Consider the following 20763-nt stretch of genomic DNA (forward strand, 5'->3'; position numbering starts at 1 on the left):
GCTCTCAGTATTTAAAAAAAAAAAAAAGAGGCATCAAAAAGCTTTGCTCTTTTAGAAACGTTTAGAGCTTTAAAGCCCACACACATTCAGATAGTACTGATAATCCTCTCTCTGTTTGTGGGCTTTGGAAGAGCTACAAAGAATAAAGAGCCACAATATTTTGACAAAGTGATATATTCTTCTCTTTAGGTGTATTTGATGGAAACTTTTGGACTTTCCCCCTCCAATTAATAAAATGTCATAAATACAAGAACATTTGAGAATACAATCATCTCTTGGTATCCACGGGGGATTGGTTCCAGGAGCCCCAGGGATACCAAACTTCTCAGATGTTCAAGTCCCCTAGTTGGCTCTGCATATCTGCAGTGGTTGATAGAATCTGCAGATGCAGAACCCGTGGATCTGGAACAAAGGACTAACTATGTAAAGACTTTATGGGAATACAATAGACAAATACACATATTTATTTGGTATATATAAAGTATGAATATATATATACATTTTTTTTTTGGTGAGGAAGATTAGCCCTGAGCTAACATCCATCACCAATCCTACTCTTTTTGCTGAGGAAGATTGGTCCTGAGCTAACATCTGTGCCCATCTTCCTCTATTTTATATGTGAGATACCACCACAGCATGGCTTAGTAAGCAGTGATAGGTCCGAACTTGAGATCCAAACCTGCAAACCCCGGGGTTCTGAAGCGGAGTGTGCAAACTCAACCACTATGCCACTGGGCCGGCCCTATGAAGTACTGATATTTTAAAAATTACCTATTTATATAAAGCTTTACAGTTTTCAAGGTATTCTCACAGACATTATCAAGACAGATTCAATATAAAAAATAATTTATTATTTAACTAATATCTAAACAGCATCATTCACTTTCTCCACTTCTGGTTATGTGAGAGAGAATGTTAGCAATTAATTCTTTTATTTAAATAAGATTTATACCCCACATGTTTTCAAACAAGATTTGAAATGATATATAATATTAAACCCAAGGTAACACAGCAACATTAAAAATCAAGGAAGATACAAAAGCAAGTAAAAGGCGTAGATGTTTCCAGGCAACTGCGACAAGCTGTCACAGCTGGGCCGTGAACTCGCCTCTCACAGGAGTCAGCACGCACTCACCAGGTGGGAATGCTAAAAACTCTGGGCGTGGTTAACTGTATGTTTCCCGACCTGTCTCTCCAGCGGGGCTCCTGGATTAATAATACTGCTGCATTTCTCAGAAAGTGGTTGGAAAAGCAACTTCATTGGAACCTTGAATGGTGCTTATTTTTACAATGCAGATTCCTGAGCCTGCCCTAGGACTGCTGGTGGTAGGATTCTGGGGTCTATATTTTCACATACCCACCAGGTGAAAGTTTTGCACTCTAAAGTTTGGAAACCACTGCTCTACTGGGATTGGGGCCTGTTGCGTGGGAACTGTAGAAAACCCAGCATCAAGAAGGTAGAAAATGGTTCTAGTGATCAGTCTCTTGGGTACTGCTTTATGGCTTCCTATTTCTGCCTGTAATGCTTTCAAATGCCAGGTCCACTGCCCACGTGGTGTTTTACTTTGAATGGCGCCATATGCTTGGCCTCTTCAGACTGTAGTATTATTCTCCTTTCAACATTCCATCCCCTTCTTGCTCATCAATTTCTTTTTTTTTTCCATTCCTGACACAGACTCCTGACATCTGTGTATGTTCCGTCACCTGCTGGTTACTCCTAAACTCACTTTACTAGTTCTACACATGCTGCTTGTCTCACTGGGATCGATTTATTTCATGCTGTTCACGGGAACATGTGAGCCTCTCTTTCCCCAGCTCTGGCCATCGATACCCAGATATGGATCTAGGTAGGAGGAATGATCTGTTCTCTGCTTTTTAATGTCGTTTCCAGTTCATGGGCTTTATTGAATTAGTCTCTATATTTGAGGTACATATGTTATGCTTTTCCCACTCCCAAATGCTCTTAGATACAGTTTTCTGCCCCTGTTACTTTCTACTTTCCTTAATATATTCATTGGCTTATTCTGTTGTCTTCAGATGTGCCTCCTACATTTGACAATTTCACATGAAGGCACATCCAACATCTTGACTTTCAAGTTTATGGTCCCAATTTCTACACTATAATTATCAGTCCTCCAGTCAGGCAGTGAGGAACACATCATCATTTAACACTCACTTACCCCCAAGGTTTTTCTCTTGTTCCCTGTGAATTTTGGTCTTTACTTTTAAAATTTAGGATAATACTCTGCCCGTCCTTTTTTAGGATTCTAAGATTCTTGTCAAAAATATTTTCTCCATCTTTGAGTAGTATCCTTTGTCCCTAGCTCAGAGCCTTTCTTCCTGGACATAGACCACCTGGGAGAGCATTTTTAAAAGATCATGTACAGCACATCTCGAGAATTTTCTATGTTTGACTCTGCTTCCAAAGCTACCAGGATTAACAGGAAGATCAGGTGGAAACACCACCTGCACACTCAGCTCCTTCAGTCTTCTACTCGAGACTTCACCGATTCTGGGATACCTTCCACTTTGCTTCAAACTGACTGTCCAAACCAGAACAGGAGCAGAGTGTCTGGTGGGTGCGTGAGGTTGGGACCTCACTTCTGAACTTTGGGTGAGTTCACAGGGGAGCCAGCACAGCTGACATGGCACAGCAGGTCTGCACACAGGCTAGTCCATAGCAATCCATAGGGGACACAATTATCTCTTCATGGGACTTAGTCACATGACTTCTTTCATCGGCTGGGCTGCCTGTGAACCCTGGTCACTTGCCGGAGCTGCCTCATCCCAGCTGGAGAGAACCAATTGCTAAAGTTTTAGAACCTTTGCAAGCTAGTTGTTAAACACAGCCATTAATAAACATTAAATTCTATAAACTTAAAATAAAATAGATTGTATTTAAAAACAAATATAACAAATACTCAAAACTCATCACTTCCTAATTATTTTACCATTATCTATGCTCTTAAGGTTATTTACGTCTATTGTTTCTGTATGGTAGAAATAATACATAATAGCAAACAATTGCACATTTCTTCCCAACTCTGTGTTCAGTGATATCAGGTTGGTAGTTTGAAATAAGCCATGGTGGGAGTATTTACACCACAGAAATCAGCAAATGCTACAAATTACGCCTCACCCTTGTCCTCTCCTCCCACCCACAGCCAGTTGCTAAATATTTACCAACACATTATTGCTGTGAACCCACTTAGTATCCAGATGGAAAAACACAAAAGTACAGTATAGTTATGTGAAACTTCCCAACATTGCTTAAAACTTTCCCATTCCCTCCAGTTTCCTTTCCTTTCAACATGGTCTAACATCTCCCAAGTCAAGGTCTGTGGGAACATAGCCCACATCAAATAACTGGCCTCAATAATGTTCATACTGAGTTGTTACTTTATTTACTGGCTCTTCTCTCTAAGATGAAGTCAGAAATTTCTTTACATAAATTTCATATCCACTTTTTCTCTGCTATTTTACTTACATTGTTTCCTAGACCCAGCTCTGCACATGTGTATTTGCATCTGTGTTTGTGTCTGGTTGCGTTTGTGTGTGCATATGTGTGCACACTACATAGTAGCTGAATAGTTACTTCTGATTGGTTAATTTTAACTTAAAATAGCTACAATTTAAGCCCAGCTCTGTATCTACAAAAACACTAGAAAGGGAGATCATTAAATGTCTTAGAATCAATACTTGAATTCTTAAGAGGGAATTCAGGAGGAGGTCAGCAAATACTATTAAAGGATCAGGAATCTGACTCAGGAAAATCTAAAGAAAGTAAGACTCCCTATATGGCAATGATAAGGCTAATGGGAAACTGATCTTGGAGGATGATTGGGAATTTTATAGAGGAGTCATTGTACTCTGTTTCCACCCAGGATAAGTCAAGAGGGATTCAACTTACAGTCCTTTATGGAGAGAATTTAAGAAGAATTCTGTAAGAGAAAATTATCTTATTTTTCCTTAAAGTTGTTTTTAATCAGCCATTTTAATCAATGATCCCACAGAAGCTCAATTTGAAGAAAGAGTGTCTTATTACCAAAAAGTCACCCAAAAATGCAGTCAATGGAAGATAAGATGTCTAGATTTTCCCCACAAGTAGATATGGCCTTCAATTTTCTGAATATTCTCCAAAGTTCTAAGCTTAATTGAAGATCATATATACTAAGGCATCCTAAATAGATGGGTATGTATAATTAAGGGATAAGGACATAAATACCTAAGACTCATAACACTGAATCAGACTAAAGAAACACTCTGTCTGATACTCAGTTTCTGATCATGTCATTGAGGTCTTTTGGTGGGAGGGTATGTGAGGGCCTCAAATAAACAACTTCCCCTAATAATCCACTAGGTCCATTTGTGTGTCTAATCCCATTTTGAACCCATTTGTGTATTAATATGCGCAACCTCCTAGGGTAATTACTTCTCTAGTCTTTACTGTCACTCTAACTGTAGATCTAGTTTTCGTATCTGGGATACGTTAAATCACTATGCATGCATTAAAATCCATTTGGAAACAGAAAGGGTATAAGCCACTAAATGTATTCATTAATTCTTTAATTCAACTAATTATAATTAATTAATTAATTAAAACAGTCAGAATTTACCCTACTCAAATCCTACAAGATTTAAGGCTTCCAAGGACTTCCATAATTTGGCCTCTATTTATTCAGTCTTTTCTGTCACCACAACCTTTGCTCAACCCACTCCAAATTTTATGCTTCAATTATACTAAATTATTTCCAGTTCCTTAAAATTGCCCTGGATATTTGGCAGGAAGACATTTCCCATTTCTGGAAAATGTTTTCCTTCCACCATGAAGACTTCCTGACTCCCCCCTGCCACCCCCGCCTGGCTTAGGTGCTGCTCCCATATGCTCCCATAGTACTCTATGCTTGCCCTCACCAAAAGTATCTGAATTTCCCATTAGACTGTCAGGTCCTTGTAAACAGGGACTGTTTTGTTCATCACTCTATGCCAAGATAGTAGCATTCAATAATAATTATTAAATTTATAAATTAAGTGGGTTAATGGATTTAAAATAATGTCATCACTGGGTTCCCATACCAAAGGCTCAGTCGATCAACTCTGGCTCTCTACAAAGAATGGCCCAACTTCATGACAATTATATTTGTTATTTTCTGAATCATACGAGGAATTACGCAGTCCCCCAAATGCAAATTTATGATGATGATGTACATGTGTCAGTTCATGCTTTTCCATTCTTTCCCGGTGGTGCCTGGGATTTCATTGGACTTTTTGGCTGATATTTTCAGGCATTGCTTGTCATAGCCTCAAGATCTTTTTCACAGGTTGGAAAGGATCATTTAGATCGATCATGCTGAAAGCATGGTTTGTGGGTAGAAAAAGCAGAAATGGCGAACTGAGTTTAAATTTATCTTGTTTGATGTTGTACGTTACTGGCAGCACACACTTTAGCCCTTTGTTAAACAGAACTGAAAAGCCACTGTAAAGTTCAAGAACATCGCCGCCGCTGAGGAGCAAAAGCAGGAGAAACTTTCATCGTGATGAGGGAAATCAGACAAACCTTGACTTTGAAATAGTTTTGTCCTCACAAAGATGACATCTTAAGGGAGGAGTGAAAACAAGAGTGGGAAAATAGAGGCAGAGACGATCAGACTGGTGAAGACTAGTTGAGTGTAAAGAAGTCTGCTTTAAAGCTGTGAAAAGCCTTATGGGGGCATAGACAAGTGTCATGGCAGTGAAGTGGGAAGTTTTAAAAAACGTCTTGTCTATAAAAGATCTTACTTGCCTTTATTAGTTTGCTCTAAAGTATATGCTACTTTGAGCTTGGAAAATAACTTTCTTGTAAATAGTTTCAATAAAGAGATACGTTGTTGTTCATTTAAAACCAGTTTTCAGCTTCTACGTTATTTTAAATTATTTTTTTATAACAGAACTTAGGTGCTTCTAGATGACATTTTCTGAAATAAATTGAGATTTTTAACTCCAAGTTCTGTCTCATAGGAAAATAGCAGGTGAATAAGGACAATCATTTTATTACAATTATTATTAAAAATATGGTTATCTGCTTAGATTGTTATTAGGAACAAGAAAAATTTATCTTTTCCTTCGAGAATAAAAGGGTCAAATGATACAAACCTCTTGCTTGTGACTGATAATAATTAGAGACTGGTGATTAAAGCATAGTCATTTTTTTCTCTGCCCCGCTCTGTCTTCATAAACTTGCTTCTTCATAATTTTAATCAAAAGTTCAGAGAAAAAGAGGATTGATTTTATGTCATGAGGCTTTGAAAAGCAGCTCAAGAAGGTTGAGACATTCTCAAACTAGTCATTCTCATAGTGATGGCAAATCATTCTGATGGAGGGGAGAGGATAACCGAAAGATTCTGCACATTGGCCCAAAAGATCATCTGCACAAGCCAGGGGTGGGGAGACAAGGTTTAATGGCACCATGTACAAAAAAAGATGGTCATTACCTAGTTTCACACACTGAAACTGGTTTTTATGTCCCACTAGTTTATTTTAGTCTGAATAGTCCTATCACAGTGTTTTCCATGACTGACTTTTTTGAAGCATTTAAAGATGTCTTGTAGAATGTCTCTCCTTTTGTATTTATCTGGTTATATTCTCTTGGTACCTATCTTCTTTGGTTCCTCTTTCCCCTGAATTTCCTGTAAATAGTAAGCTATGTCTCTAAAGGGGATCGACAAAACACAGCGAGCAGGCCAAATCCAATCTACTGCTTATTTTTGTGAAGTTTTATTGGAACTCAGCCACCTCCATTTGTTTACATTCTCTATGGCTGCTTCCTGCTATAAGGGTAGAGTTAGACAGTAGTGACAGAGACCACATGGCCCACAAAGCCTAAAATAATTACAATCTGTCTCTTTCTAAAAAGATGTTTGCCAACTCCTAGACTAGAATATTGGCTAGATTGAGGTAAAATATTTTTAGCACAAAGGTGATGTATTTTCTATTGCATCATCTCATGCAGCACAGTGTCAGGCTGCCCCACTATTAGTGATGCTAACTCAGTGTACTTGGTTAAGGTGGTGACAGCAGATCTCCTCCATGTAAAGGGCCCTTTTATTTCTCTTTTCGTTTAGTAACTAATTCATGGAATGACACTTTGGCTCTGTGTAAATATCCTATTTCTCAAAAATCTTCCATCTAAATGTTTTACTATCCATTGATGATCTTTGTCTGAAATAATTACTGCATTAGGAATTGAAAAATGTCATTTTCTAAGTCTAACATTGCTTCAATATTTATGAGCTGACACAATAAAACAGCCTAAGCTCATCTTATAATTTCCTGCTCCTGACCTGGAACCAGCCATTTGTTTTCCAGTTAGCTCTGGTTCCTTTAGGTGAAAATGATATTTAGAAATCAATATCTAAATGATTTACTACTTAGAGTGTATGGCCCACAGGCCTGAAATATTTCTTATCTGGTCCTTTACAGAAAAAGTTTACTGACCCCAGGTCTAGTCGGATGGCAGAAGGGAGGGACATTATATTTTTAAATGGTAGCAGGTATGCTCATTGCAACTGAAGTGTCATTGTTTCTAGGTCTTTTCTCTCCAGAGGAAGAAAAATTGATCTAAAAAAAGAAAAAACAAGTTCTCATTGATATTTTCATTTTATATTATAGTTTTTAAAAAATTTTACTTAATATTGGTATCTTTTCTTATACACTGAGTCTTAGTCCTATTAACATTAAAACGTACATTTATATGTTTTATCCTACCACAAACGTAAAATATTTCAAGTTTGCAATACCAATATTATCACTAATGTTAAACCTACTGAGTGAAGTTTAGGATTTCTTTCCAGTACTTTTTCCTTTAGAATACATCCAAATGACGAGGTACATAGTACTATTTTCCAAAGTTACTTGAAATAATTTTTTTCTTCATGTGGTTATGATACCGGCTCAACACAAGGTTGACATAAGGGAAGCCATACTGTAGAAAAGAAACTATATTGTAACTTTAAATGACCTCTGACTAACTAGCCCAGACATGCTCTGTAGATTTTGTGGCCCCTCCCAGCTGCTTGAAGATGATAACTTTTGTTCTTTTGAGTTCCTGAGGAATGTGATGACACCTGAGCAGAGAGTCTATGCTGATAGCCATCATCAATGACAACTGAAAGATCAGGTTATAGGCAGCAGCTCCATTCTCTGATGCATATCCAGTAAAACAAAGGACTCTCAGGAACTGGGACCAGATGTCCGCCCCACCCACAGACCAGCCACCTCCCCCACCTGGGGACTGGCTCCGTATATAACTGGCCTGTAGTCTTTGTCCTGTGAGATGGGTCTTTTGGATGAGCCGACCATCTTCCCTCTGGCTAGCGAGCTGTAATAAAGTCGTTTCTCTTCTACCACCTTGCCTCCTGACCATTGGCATGTCTTAAGGCGGGCAGACGAGCCCACTTGGGCGGTAACAGTTATATTATCTTAGTTGGGGAGGCTATAAAAACATTCTTATGACAATCAAAGGAACTCAAATGTGAACTGGATGCTACATGATATTACGGAATTATTCTTCATTTTCTTAGGTATTATAATGGTATTGTGGTTAAGCAGGTAATTGTCTTTATTCTTAGCTAATTCAAGCCAAAGTATTTAGTGGTGAGTTATCATAATGTCTGCAACTTTCTTTTAAATAGTATGACAAAAGACAGTGTGTGTGTGTGTGTGTGTGTGTGTGTGTGTGTGTGTGTAGAGAGAGAGACAGAGCAACAGTAGAAATGATAAAGCAAATAGGGAAAAATACTAAAAATTAGTAAATCGAGGTAGCAAGTCTTTGTACCATTCTTGCAACTCCTCTTTAAACTTGAAATTTTATCAAAGTTAGAAGTTAAGTAAAAAGGTGGAGAAAAAAGAGAAAGATGATCATTAATTCAATATGGATTTTAAAAAGTGATCCATATACACATACAAAAATACTTTGCCACCTGGTGCAAAATTAATTAACGTGTATTTTGGGGAAGAAGCTTTTGCCCTGCTCTGCTTTGGCAGGAGGGTCAGATTACACCTGGAGCTCTGAGTGCTTTTCTGTGAAAGGGAACAGATGAAAAGGAATGCAATCAGAGGGGAGAATGGTGTGCTATGCTGAATAGAATAGAATGTCAAGTTTTCCTAGCTTTCCTTCATTCCAATTCGGTTTACCTAGAGGCTAGTCAAGGACTGAACACAAGTACATAAGAATACTTTGCTTTTTGAGTAACAGCCTTAATGCCTCTCCTCTCTACCATCCCACTAGAACTGGGGCAGCAAACTTTCTGTAAAGAGTCAAATAATAAATATTTCAGGCCTCTAGGCCATACAGTTGCTGCAAGTGTCACACTGAATGTGTCAACGCGGCACACAAAAGCAGCCATAGACAAATGAAAGAACACACTATGTTCCAATAAAACTTTGCTTATGGACATAGAAATTTTAATTTCATGTAGTTTTCACACAACATGATTTCTTCTTTTCTTTTCCAACCATTTAAAAATGTAAAAAACATTCTTAGCTTGCAGGTGATACAAAAAATAGAGGGCTAGATATGGCCCAACCCAGGGCAAAAAAGGAAAACCTTACAATCGCGCCTTTGTGTTGGCTGCCTTTTAGCTGCCTCACTTGGCTTTGAAGGAAAGGGGCTCCTTTGGATGGTGTGACAGGTCAAAGCACCTCTATGCTCTTAAGCCATTGAGCAGACAGTAGGAGTCTCCTCCCAGACCTCCAAGAGCTGCTCTAAATAGGAAAGCTCTGTCCAAGTTTATATCAGTGTAATTGGGAGCAGTGATAATGTCATAATGACTAGTACCTCAGTCTCTCAGCCCAGGATCCACCTGGAACTAGAGAGAAGTGTCTCATTCACTCCCTTCTGAAAGTAAAGCCACCCCACTGTCTTTGGACTCTGGGGCCTTTCCCTTGACAGATCAGTCTCATGTTAATTCCTCTGTGCAATCAAATTAGTTTGCTTCTAAATATGACCTTGCCTTACTTAAATAAATGTATATTAGATATGATACAAATAACTTCCTAAGTAATAACCTTATTTACAATGATTTATATCCTTTGATAATACTTCCATAGTGACCCTGAACCATGGCGGATGGTGAATCATGATGGTGGGCTCCTTTGGCCAGTGAGGGTTTTCCCCTAAGCCCTCCTCCACTATAAAGGACAAATGAGTTGAACACACCCCCTCTGAAAAGAGCTTATAATAGAAAGGGCTTACAGGGGTGGAGATGGATATGGGGGAAAAGAAACACATAACTATCCTCAATATTTAAATGGTTGGCAAAGGTAAGATTGTTCAGACTTGTTCCACATGGTCTCAAGCAATAGAAGGATTAATGTGTGGAATCTAGTGGGACAGATCTGGGCTTACTACCAAAAGATAAAGAAATAAAAAGAGGAAAAGAAAAAAATCCAATAGCTGCCCAAAGATGAAATGGACTGCCCCAGAAGATGGCAAGTTTAGCACCAGGAGACACATGCATGCCTAGGATATATGACGACTTAGTGGAGAGGTAGGAGAAGAGATTTAAAAATTAAAATCATCGAACTTTTAAGATTTGTAACCTTTAATGCTGAGGCTTGACAATTTTGGCATGGCATTCTTTTCTTTGTTATGGAAAAAAGGCAAACATAAATAACCAAAAGAAGGAGACAATTCCTTATTCCTCCAGTTTAACCACAAAAAAGGTAAGTGTGATTCATTCACCTACGATGGATCAAGCCCCTACCGTTTGCCTAGTAGTGGTTTACTCTAGTTATTTTCATTCCTCCACTTGAGGAATATTTATCGAGATTGAGTTACCTACAATGTGCCAAATACGAGGATATAGCGGTGAAGACAGAAAACAGATTCCACTAGAAATTATGCAGATATAGGGCACTGTGATGGTCTTTAAACACAATCACAAACTTTTTTATCCTCCTCTTATTGAGGGTTTGGGTCCCTAAGTTCCCAAAATTGCCAGCATAGGCTTATAACTACTTTGACGAATAGATAAAAAAGAAGTAGCACTACATGATTTCCAAGGTTAGGTCATGAAAAATCATGAGTCTTTTCCCTTGTTCTGTGGGAGACAAGCTCCTGGAGCTCTGAGGCACCATGTAGGAAGTCCGGCTACTCGAAGCCCATCATGCTTTGAAGAAGTCAAGCTTCATGGAAAGACCATGCAGAGCTCTACTTGGCAGTTCTCAGCTACCCTTAGCTTTCTAGTCATTCCAGTCCAAATCAAAGATGCCATCATATTATTCCCACCCTAGTCATTCAAGTCGCTCCCAGCCATTCAGATCTTCCCAGCTGAGACTCCAGAAATCATGAAGCAGAGATAAGACATCCTCTCTGAGCCCTGTTCAAATTCCTGACCCAATGAACTCAGAAGCATAATATCATTGTTGTTTTATGTCAATAAGTTACGGGGTGGTTTATAATGTAGCAATAGTTCATTGTGCAACAGGCTCCATGAGAACATACATGAAGAAGACCTAGAGGCTGGCCCTGTGGCTGAGTGGTTAAGTTCACATGCTCCACTTTGGCAACCCAGGGTTCACAATTTTGGATCCTGGGTATGGACCTAGCACTGCTCATCAGGCCATGCTGTGGTGGCATCCCACATAGAAGAACTAGAATGACCTACAACTAGGATACACAACTATGTACTGGGGCTTCAGGGAGAAAAAAAAAAAAAAAAAAGAGGAAGATAGGCAATAGATGTTAGCTCAGGGCCAATCTTCCTCACCAAAAAACTCCCAAAAAACACTTTCTTTGGAAAAAAAAAAGAAAGTCACATTCGAGCAGAGACAGGAAGAAGGCGTAGGAGTTAGCCACAAGAGTGTTCTAGGTTAAAAAAACTGAAGAGCCAGTGGAGGTGAGAAAAATCTAGGGGTCCTTCAGGAACTGACAGAGTATAGTAGTCTGGAGAGGAGTGGGATGGGTGGAAGTCAGGTGGGAGATAAAAGATGAAGCAGAGTCTGATCATGGCTCATCTCACAAGTAACATTAAGGCATCTGAACTTTAACAGAAGGTGAAGATAAACCACTGAAGGGTTTTTAGTATTAGAATGACATGATTGGATGTGTCTGCATCACAGGCAAGGCTGAAGTAGTGGGAAGCTGTAGCCTTAATTCAGGTGAGAGATAATAGTGGGCTGATCAGAACAGCAAAGGGGATCAATATTTAAAAGGTCAATTCATGGGATTTACTAAGCCCTTGGTTGTGGGAATGGGGAGGGTGAGAGGGAGGAGTCACCTGGGCTTCTGACTGGGCAGTGGGGTGAGGGTAGTGTCATTTACCAAAAAGGAAACACTGAAGGAAGAACAGGTGGAGGGGGTGATGAATACCTCCAACTGAGGCATGGAGAATTTGAAGCACCACAGAGACATCCATGTGGCAACGCCAGGAGACAGCTAGTTAAAAAGTATGGATAAGGAGGAGAGTATAAAGAGAAACTAATATCACCAAGTGTGTATTTTAATCCAGGAACTTTATAGATGTGATTTCCATTAATTCTGATGACAACCATGTGGGAGTGCTAGCAGAGGTAAGTAACTTGCCTAAGGCCACAGAGACAGGAAGCGGTAGGGTAGGGATTTCAGTATAGATCGTCCTACTCAATATTCACAGTGAAAGATACGCGGTACTCTCTTCCACTTAAGAAAAAAAAATCACAATGCCGGGTGATACTCTTTGGATTTTGAAAGCAGTCGAATCAGCATTTGGGAATGCCTCTTCAGTCAGTTTAGTGGGTGACCTGAAAAGTTAACAGTTTTGAACGGAGGCCGGAGCAAGAGAAAGCTGTCCTGCTGGTCCAAGCCACAGTGCAGACAGCAGTGCCACTTAATCCCATGAAACCATGGATTCACTGGTGCACTGGTGTATTCTGGATGACCAGAATGTTCTATAGAGCCTGTCAAAATCCTTTATAGATTTTTGTATAGCAGAGACCCTCAGGGTTCAGCAGCACACTCATGCCTTCTTTGATTTGATTTTTCTTTTAAGAACTAGCTCTTGGCTTGCTATTGGGCCCTGCTAATTATGATAACCATCATTTGTCAAGCAGGTACAATGTTATAGGCATTGTAGTATGTGCTTCCATGTTTTAACTTATTTTTCACAACAACCATAGGAGGTAGCTATTATTTTTTTACCTCAGCTTATAGATGAGGTTTGGGATCAACCTGGACTTTGACTTTAAGACACCAGGAGACAATGAGACTCTAGCTACTCAGAATGAGCTGGGTGTTATCTGAGCCACCTGGCCACAAAGCTGGAAGTGTCTAGCAGCATAGACTAATGAAAGGAAAGTGGATTGGACTTGGGCATGATCAGAAGACACAGGTAATTTGGACGAACAGGTGGCTCACACTCCTACAGTGACATCCCTCCCTCAACCCACACCTATGGCCCATGGGGCATTCTCAATGACTAGCTGACTGAAGAAGAAAAACAATGAGCCAGTTTTACAGCTGGGTCTACACATATGCTGGTCCCAGGCAGAAGTAGACTGCTGCCGTGGACAGCCCTGCTCTGAGGTGTCCCTGAAAAGTGGTAAAGAGGGGAAATTTTCCATGTGGGTATAATTTCGAGAGGAATATCTCAATATTCGCTTTATCTGAGGTAAAGGATTAGTGACTGCCACATATTATGTACACAATAAATATTTTTTGAGTAAATGAATGAACGATGGATTAATAACATTTCATGGGCAGTAGTTACTGGTTTGGCCAGCTGGTTAGGGACCTTGAAGGGATAAGCTTGGAGGATTTGTGACAGGAAGACTCAGAGAGATTCTGTGGATGAACCTGATGGACTAGGTCCAGAGTGTAGGACTAATTTATGGAGGTGATTTTAAAGAATTAGGTGGAAGAGATAATCTGCTGTGTGTATGTCAGTCTTCTTCCCCAGCAGCCCGGTACTTGCTCAATGCGCTCGTGATAAAATGCTCCCAGTGGTGAGAACAGAAGCTAGACATTGCTCAACTGCATGAATTTGCCCTTATCAAGGCTGATCTGGCTATTGCCACTCTGAGCCCTTGACAGGTATAATAAACTGGGAGAATTAGCCAGTGTTAGCGGTTACAATATTATATCATGCCCGTTCTATCATGGGAAAGGCAGAAAAGAATTTGGATTTTCTTTCCCTGTACATCGTGTTTGCACCACCTGTGCCCTTTTAGTATCCCACAGGACTTTGCATCTTCCTAAGAAACTCCCTTAACTGTGTAAAAAGTAAGGCAATGGGCTGAGGCCCATATGCTGCTGTCCTTACAAAACAGAGGATGGCCTATTGAAGACTCAGATACATCATGATCCGGGAGATAATATTTTGTGAGGTTGGGCACTATTTTCCAGGAGGTGGTTTTGCTCTGAAGTAGTGACCTATATGTGGTACTGTTTCTCAACACAGCCAGAATATAAGTGGCCAAAAAGTACAAGTGGAAATGGTGCTTTTCACTATAGACCATAAAAATCCACTTGCAAAATTTCTGTTTCCTATCCCTGAGACTCTAGGCTTTGCTGGTTTCAACTTCTAATACTTCCATGAGGAAGACGACAATGGTTACACTGAATTAGGAGCTGATCCAAGTATTTGCCTTTGGGGGTTTATCAGTTCACGAAGTAAACAGGTAGAAAAGGAGTTTACACTGTTGGAACAATTGACCTATCAAAGGGAAATAAGACTGCTGTTATTTAATAGAAGCAGGGAGAAATAGATGGAATACAAGAAACTCCTAAGAGACCTTCTGGTATTGCACGGCCAGTGGTAAAAATCACCCTATACAAGTCAGTACAAGTCAACCATTGGGTAAAGAACCTCACCCAGCCAAGATGCTCGCTGAAAGCAAAGGGCATATGTAATGCACAGCAGAGAAGGGAAATTATAAATTTGAATTGTGATCTTAAACATTTACCGAAGGAAGACATTCATCCTTGATCTGCCATACACATACACACATGCAAATATACACATATAATATGTATAAATATATATGTGTGTGTAAATATATATATATTTAAGTCTAATTTTCTGTCTGCTTCCTTCACCTCTTTTTTCCTTACAATGTTACACGAGGTATGTTTATTGATAGTAAACTTTAAAGTTTAGTCCATAGGTCATGGAATGTTGAGATGGATCACAACAGAACTAGAGGAAGATAGAGCAAAAAGACACCACCTAGAGATCTTGAATTTAGAGCTAGATGCTGTAATAAAAGAGATTTTGAGTTGATTTCCTTTAGGAATGAGGTAAGCATGTTTTAGGTTATAAAAGGTAAAATCACACAGTGTTAGATTGAAGGAAACTTTTTGGTAGTTTAAGTATAGAAAAAAGGGCATACATTGATTTTGCTAACTAATGTGAACTGTAAGAGACATTCTTCTTTTTCTTCGTCTTTTTCTCTTCTCTGAGCCCCCTTCCTCTTTTGAAGAAATTCCCGCTGTAAGCTGATGGCCAATACTTGCTTTCCCAGCCACCTTTGCAGCTAGAGCATGAGCATTTGACCTGAGTTCAGCCCATCGGATACCTCACTTGGAAGCCAGTGATGGAAACAAGCAAGGCCTGTAGAGACTCTATTAAGGCCATGGGCAGTGGCAGCATGGCAGGAATATGAACAAAGGTAGCACTGCCAACAGTGATGTTCAGAGTCCAGGACAGCAGAGGAGGAGGTGCAAGCTGTGGCATCTAATGGTCGGTGGGTGTAATCACTGAGAAGATTCTGCGGAGGGAGTTGGGTTATAGTCCTGACTTTTTCTGATCAGCCTCTGTTATTTCCAACCATTTTCTAAGCCTGGTTCTGCAGATGATTCTGCAAGCTACCCTAATACCTTTCAATAAAAATACCTTTTTACTGCAAAATTCAACTAGAAATGATTTCTGTTGTTTGCAAGCTAGAACCCTAGTTAATACAAGGAGGCTAGACGAGATGCTTTCCAAGATTCCTCCCAGCTCTAAAATTACATGACTCTATAAAACTCATATTAAGATATAAAAGGTAAGAAAATAACCTGGATTGTAACCATGCTCCTTTTACCTTTCACTAACTAAATAATTCTTGTTCAATATCATCTGATAGCTCTGTGTGCGTATGTGTGTGTTTGTATATCTATATATAGAGAGAAATATGTACATACGTATATGCATACATACATATGTACACGGTGTGACTGGCAGACTGAGTTTAAAAGCTTTAAGAGTGATTAATTGCATGGCAAGCACCCAGGCTAACTTCACTTCCAAAATTTGACTGATGCATCCATGTACATTTCCCCTGAGAAATTTTGGTGGGAGGGGTGTTCCCCTCATGAAGTCACATGTATTAAAGTCTATATAGTCACTTCTGATTCACTTGCGCTGTTTGGGAAATGCAGGTTTACAAAAATACATGTTTGGAATGAAAAATAGCTGCAAATGAAAAAATATATGTGTGTGTGTATGTATTTCTTTTCTGCAGGATTGGTTCCAAACAAAGGATAAACATCAATGCTTGAAGCTATATTGTATCCACCACAGTGGTGGCATTTTGTGAAAGTTGCCATTACATCTCTTCTAATCTATGGCTTTATACTGCCTTCATTTAACCAGAGCTGCTAAATTTCTGCCTACCTAGCCCTGCAGCTTTAAAAAATCTTTCTAAAGCTTTGCCTAAAAGGTCAGTATTTCACTACTTGAAAGTGCTTAGTAAAACTCCCTAGGTAAGGTGTTAGTAATAAAGACATCAATAACACACAGAGTGGTTACAAATACTGTGTGGGGCATTGGAGGACACAGTGTCCCTTTGCTGTGAATGAAGAACAGCAAATCATTTACCTCTACATTTTGGTATAAATGTTGAATAGGAGAAAGGCAATGCAGTTTCAAAACAAACCAAGGCCCAAAGAGAAACTTTCCAATATGTGTAGCAGTAATTATGGACCAAGATAAAAGTCTGTGTGCCTGGGGAAGAGAATATGAGATAACTGTTTCTTGAAAAGACCATAGCACCTAGCTGTTTTATTTAGAATTACAGCATCTGTGGTCACTTCATTGACACATACGTATGAAAGAAAAATAATGATAGGCACTAAAAGGATGCAATAATGCTCATTTTGCATAAAATTGTATTATAAAGGGTTTCTGACTATTGCCCGCCCTCTACCAAACTGACATTCCATTTTCTGTCCTAAACAAGTAACTGCAACTGGGCATATAGTAGAAATCCAGTGGCTTTTTTAATGAGCAAAGATTTGTAAAATCAAAAGTCAACGTTGTAAACAATAAAGTCAAAGCAGCCCAAACTACTAAACAAAAGACACTCTCCAATTGCCTGTGGGTTGGGAAGGACCATCGATCTTAAGCTGGACTTGCATACTTCAGGAGATAAACTGTCATCCAAGACCTCTAATGACGCTCAGCTGAGCCATCTCTGTCCAGCTGGTGCTCCTTCTGCCCACTGGCACAACCTTTATTGTTCATTTTCACACTAAAATGACTGTACATTGCTTTGTCCATAAATTTCTTAGCGTCCCTCTGTCAATCATGCTTGCTCAGCTATGATCCATTCAAGGACTACTACAATTATGTCCAAATAATCTGAGTATCCATGCCCCAATATATGAAAAAACACACATGCACACACATGACATAGTTATTTTATACCGATGAGCAGGTTCTAAGTGTTATTATTATTTTTAGACAAAATTACTTCTATGGACTGGAAGATGTCATGTGGGCTTTCAGTGGGGTCACTTTCAGTCTTTTAAATTAATGTTAATTTGTGAAACATTTTGTTACATCATTTAAGAGACAAAACAGTCTTACTAAGAACTATATTTCTTTATGCCTCATGGTGATCCTCGGACAACATCATTTGACACACCCACTTGGAATGAGGATTAGGTTGACAGAGATTTAATAAATGAGAGCATTCCCACTAATCTGAGGAAATCTCATGCTGAGAAGCAAAAACATAACAAATGTTTGTAAACTTTCTGTTGAAGTCACTTTACTTAACATACTCTTTAAAATCTGAAAGATAGACTGTGAACCTACTTTAAATGCCCTTAATGTCTTCCCATACAACACGCTGAATTTTGCATATTGTTAAGAAAAGACATGAAACATAGACAGAAACATCTGGTTTTACTTCTTAGAAAATGCAATAACTGTCAATTCCCTGCTCTTGGCAACTGCCCCACTCACTCACTAGGTTAACAAAGACAATTTAGTGTTTAGGAAGGCAGCTGGCTCTAGTTCCTTCCTTCCCAAATGGTCATCGCAATCTTAAACTTCAAATGTTTGTTTTACAACATAGGAAAACTCTCTCCTTTTAGAAACAATAACTAAAAACTAGTGTTTGTTACTATAGAAAGCAATGCTCCCTCCATTAAATGCGCACGCGTGCACACACACACACACACACACCTGCTTGGAGAAAAAACGTGCAAGATTTTTGCTTGCAGAGGATTTCTAGAATTGATAAACTCCTCCATGAATATAAAGTTTTACCTACATGACTTTCCTAAGCTATTTCAGGGAAGGTATAGCATTGGGAAAACAGAAATTAGGGACACTTTACAAAAACGTGGGAGTTTGTCAAGAATCCAATAGATGATTTGGGGCCCATACTTCGAAAAGTGTGGAAAGAAACTCTAGTACCCTAGTTCTCAAACTTCACTGCACTTCAGCATCCCCTGAGGGTTTCAAAAACTGTTGGGGCCAAAATCCCATTGCCAGAGATTCTGATTTAGTTAGGCTGGGGCCTCGCTCATCCATCGGGACTTTCAAAGGCTCCCCAGGTGATTCTACTGTAGCAAAGAAGGGAACCGCTGCTCTAGTATGACATTAGCATTGACCAGTGAAGTTCCCATAACCCATACCTTCCATATGTTGGTTAGGCCAGTTTCATTCAGTTTTCTGGTTATGAAATGATATCCAGAAAAAATGCTTAGCCAAGTAAATCTGCTTTTAGAAATCTTTAAAACTACCTTCTAGAGTATATAGACAAAAAAAGTTAAATACATTAAAATTATTACAAAGGAGGCAAATGGAAAAAGCAGGCTATTTATTAAATTACAAGGAACAGCAATGAATATAAGTAAGTGAAACGCCTTATATCCTTCCTTGTAAAAACAATAATGGGCAAATACAGAGGAAGGAGAGGATATGTTAGCTGCAAGAGAGCTGAACTTTTAACATTAGAGATTGAACATTTTAACAGACATTTACAAAATGTCATAACGACAAAGGGAGAGGGGCCCCAGTGCCTGGAAGGGTGATCTAATTTCTGTTTACTCTGCAACTTTCAATGGTAATAGGGGGCAATGATGCTAAGGAAAGATTAAAAAATGAGATGTGACCATTACATGTCCTTGCTTTCTGCTCCTCCCTGTACGTACCTAACACAAAGAATACTCAGGAAAGAAAGTTTTTGGAAACAATATAAATATGTTTAAAATTACCCAAAAACAAAGGAAATATGAACATCACAGAACCATCACAGCTTACAGAGCAACACCCTGCAGTGTCTAAGGCCATGGCACTGGACCCAACAGTCCCCAACAGGAAGGCCGTGGGCAACAGCGCATTCAGAGCCCTGCTGGAAAGGAAGAAAGCAGCACTGTGTGCAAAAGAAGAGAGCGCGCTTGGGCTGCAGGGAAAAAGGCGGCTTTGGGGAAGGCCCGTAGGAGGTTAAATGACAAGGAGGTGGGATGGCTGGAAAAGGACGTGAAGTGTAGACTAAGAGAAGGTAGATAACACAAGGTATAAACATCATGGTAAAAAATAAAAGAGAAGTGTATGTTCTTATGTCTGCTTTGAGGACTGTTATTTCTGTTACCTGCAAAGGGTACTTCTGTTTAATACTCTTGTATTTGGATTAGTATATCCACTTCTATACATTTCGCATTACTTTCCACTTTGCCCACCGATTGGAAACCCACAGCTAAACAGTCAATGAGAATAGAAAAGTATGTTTGATTTATTATTTTTAAAACTGCTGTAAGTTTTTTCTTACTATTAGAAACGTATGCTCATAGGGGAAATTTTGTAAAATACAGAAATACAAAGAAGAAAATACAAACTGTCCTTTCTTTCATTACCTGGAGACAAAAACTGTTCTCTTAGGGTTCTGTTTCCTTCTAGATTTTTTCTTTATATAGATATTACAAAACAACATTTTGAAAATATTAACTTCATCTGTTTTATTTCTCCTGGGAGTCATGTTTCCCTTTGGCCATTCCACTGGTATGGTAAAGAGAAGTAGGTGATGTTTTCAGATACCAGCTCCCTCACTTTCTGCCCCTCGGTGGATCAAACTGATGATTGGGGCTCAGTAGAAATACTGAAATAGCTATGGGAGAATCCAAGAACATGGGGCTAGCTCCCCACTCTCCTAGTATAAAATGCCTCCCAGGGAAGCCCTGCAATTACTATGGCATCCTGTCCAGCATGAAAAGAACAGAGGGAGGTGTTTAAAGATTGCATGGGAAAACACTTGTTTCTCATGGCTGGCACAAGGTCTTATTGGAAGCACAGGCCACGTGGTGGGAAAACCAGGGCTGGCAACACCCGGAGGAGGGAAGCTCCAGACAAGAAGCAATAGCAGGGTGTGTGGTCAGCAGCAGCATACCATGGCCTACACCCTAAGGCTAAGTGGGTCCAGTTATGTTACCAGCAGGTTGCATAAGGACCAAGTCCCAGAGACAAGGTGGTGAAGACCCTTAAAGACGCAAGATGATGAAAAAATCAAGGTTCAAAATTTATATATAAAATATGATAT

The 20763-nt window shown here is 39.4% G+C and overlaps 1 protein-coding gene across 9 annotated transcripts in view; it reads right to left on the reverse strand.

Moving 5' to 3' along the window:
- CCDC148 (coiled-coil domain containing 148) overlaps positions 1–20763 on the reverse strand; it is a 227087-nt gene that overhangs the window by 25281 nt on the left and 181043 nt on the right. Inside the window, exon 13 of one of the 9 annotated variants that reach the window (XM_070507881.1) lies at positions 6127–7596. The exons of the other annotated variants lie outside the window; for them this stretch is intronic. Within the exon in view, the coding sequence (XP_070363982.1) occupies positions 7536–7596 (61 nt within the window). The 3' untranslated portion in view covers positions 6127–7535. Of the gene's footprint in view, positions 1–6126; positions 7597–20763 lie in introns of those variants that run through there. 9 annotated transcript variants of the gene reach the window in all.

The sequence above is a fragment of the Equus asinus genome, chromosome 4, assembly GCF_041296235.1.
Source record: "Equus asinus isolate D_3611 breed Donkey chromosome 4, EquAss-T2T_v2, whole genome shotgun sequence".
NCBI classification, from domain to species: domain Eukaryota; kingdom Metazoa; phylum Chordata; class Mammalia; order Perissodactyla; family Equidae; genus Equus; species Equus asinus.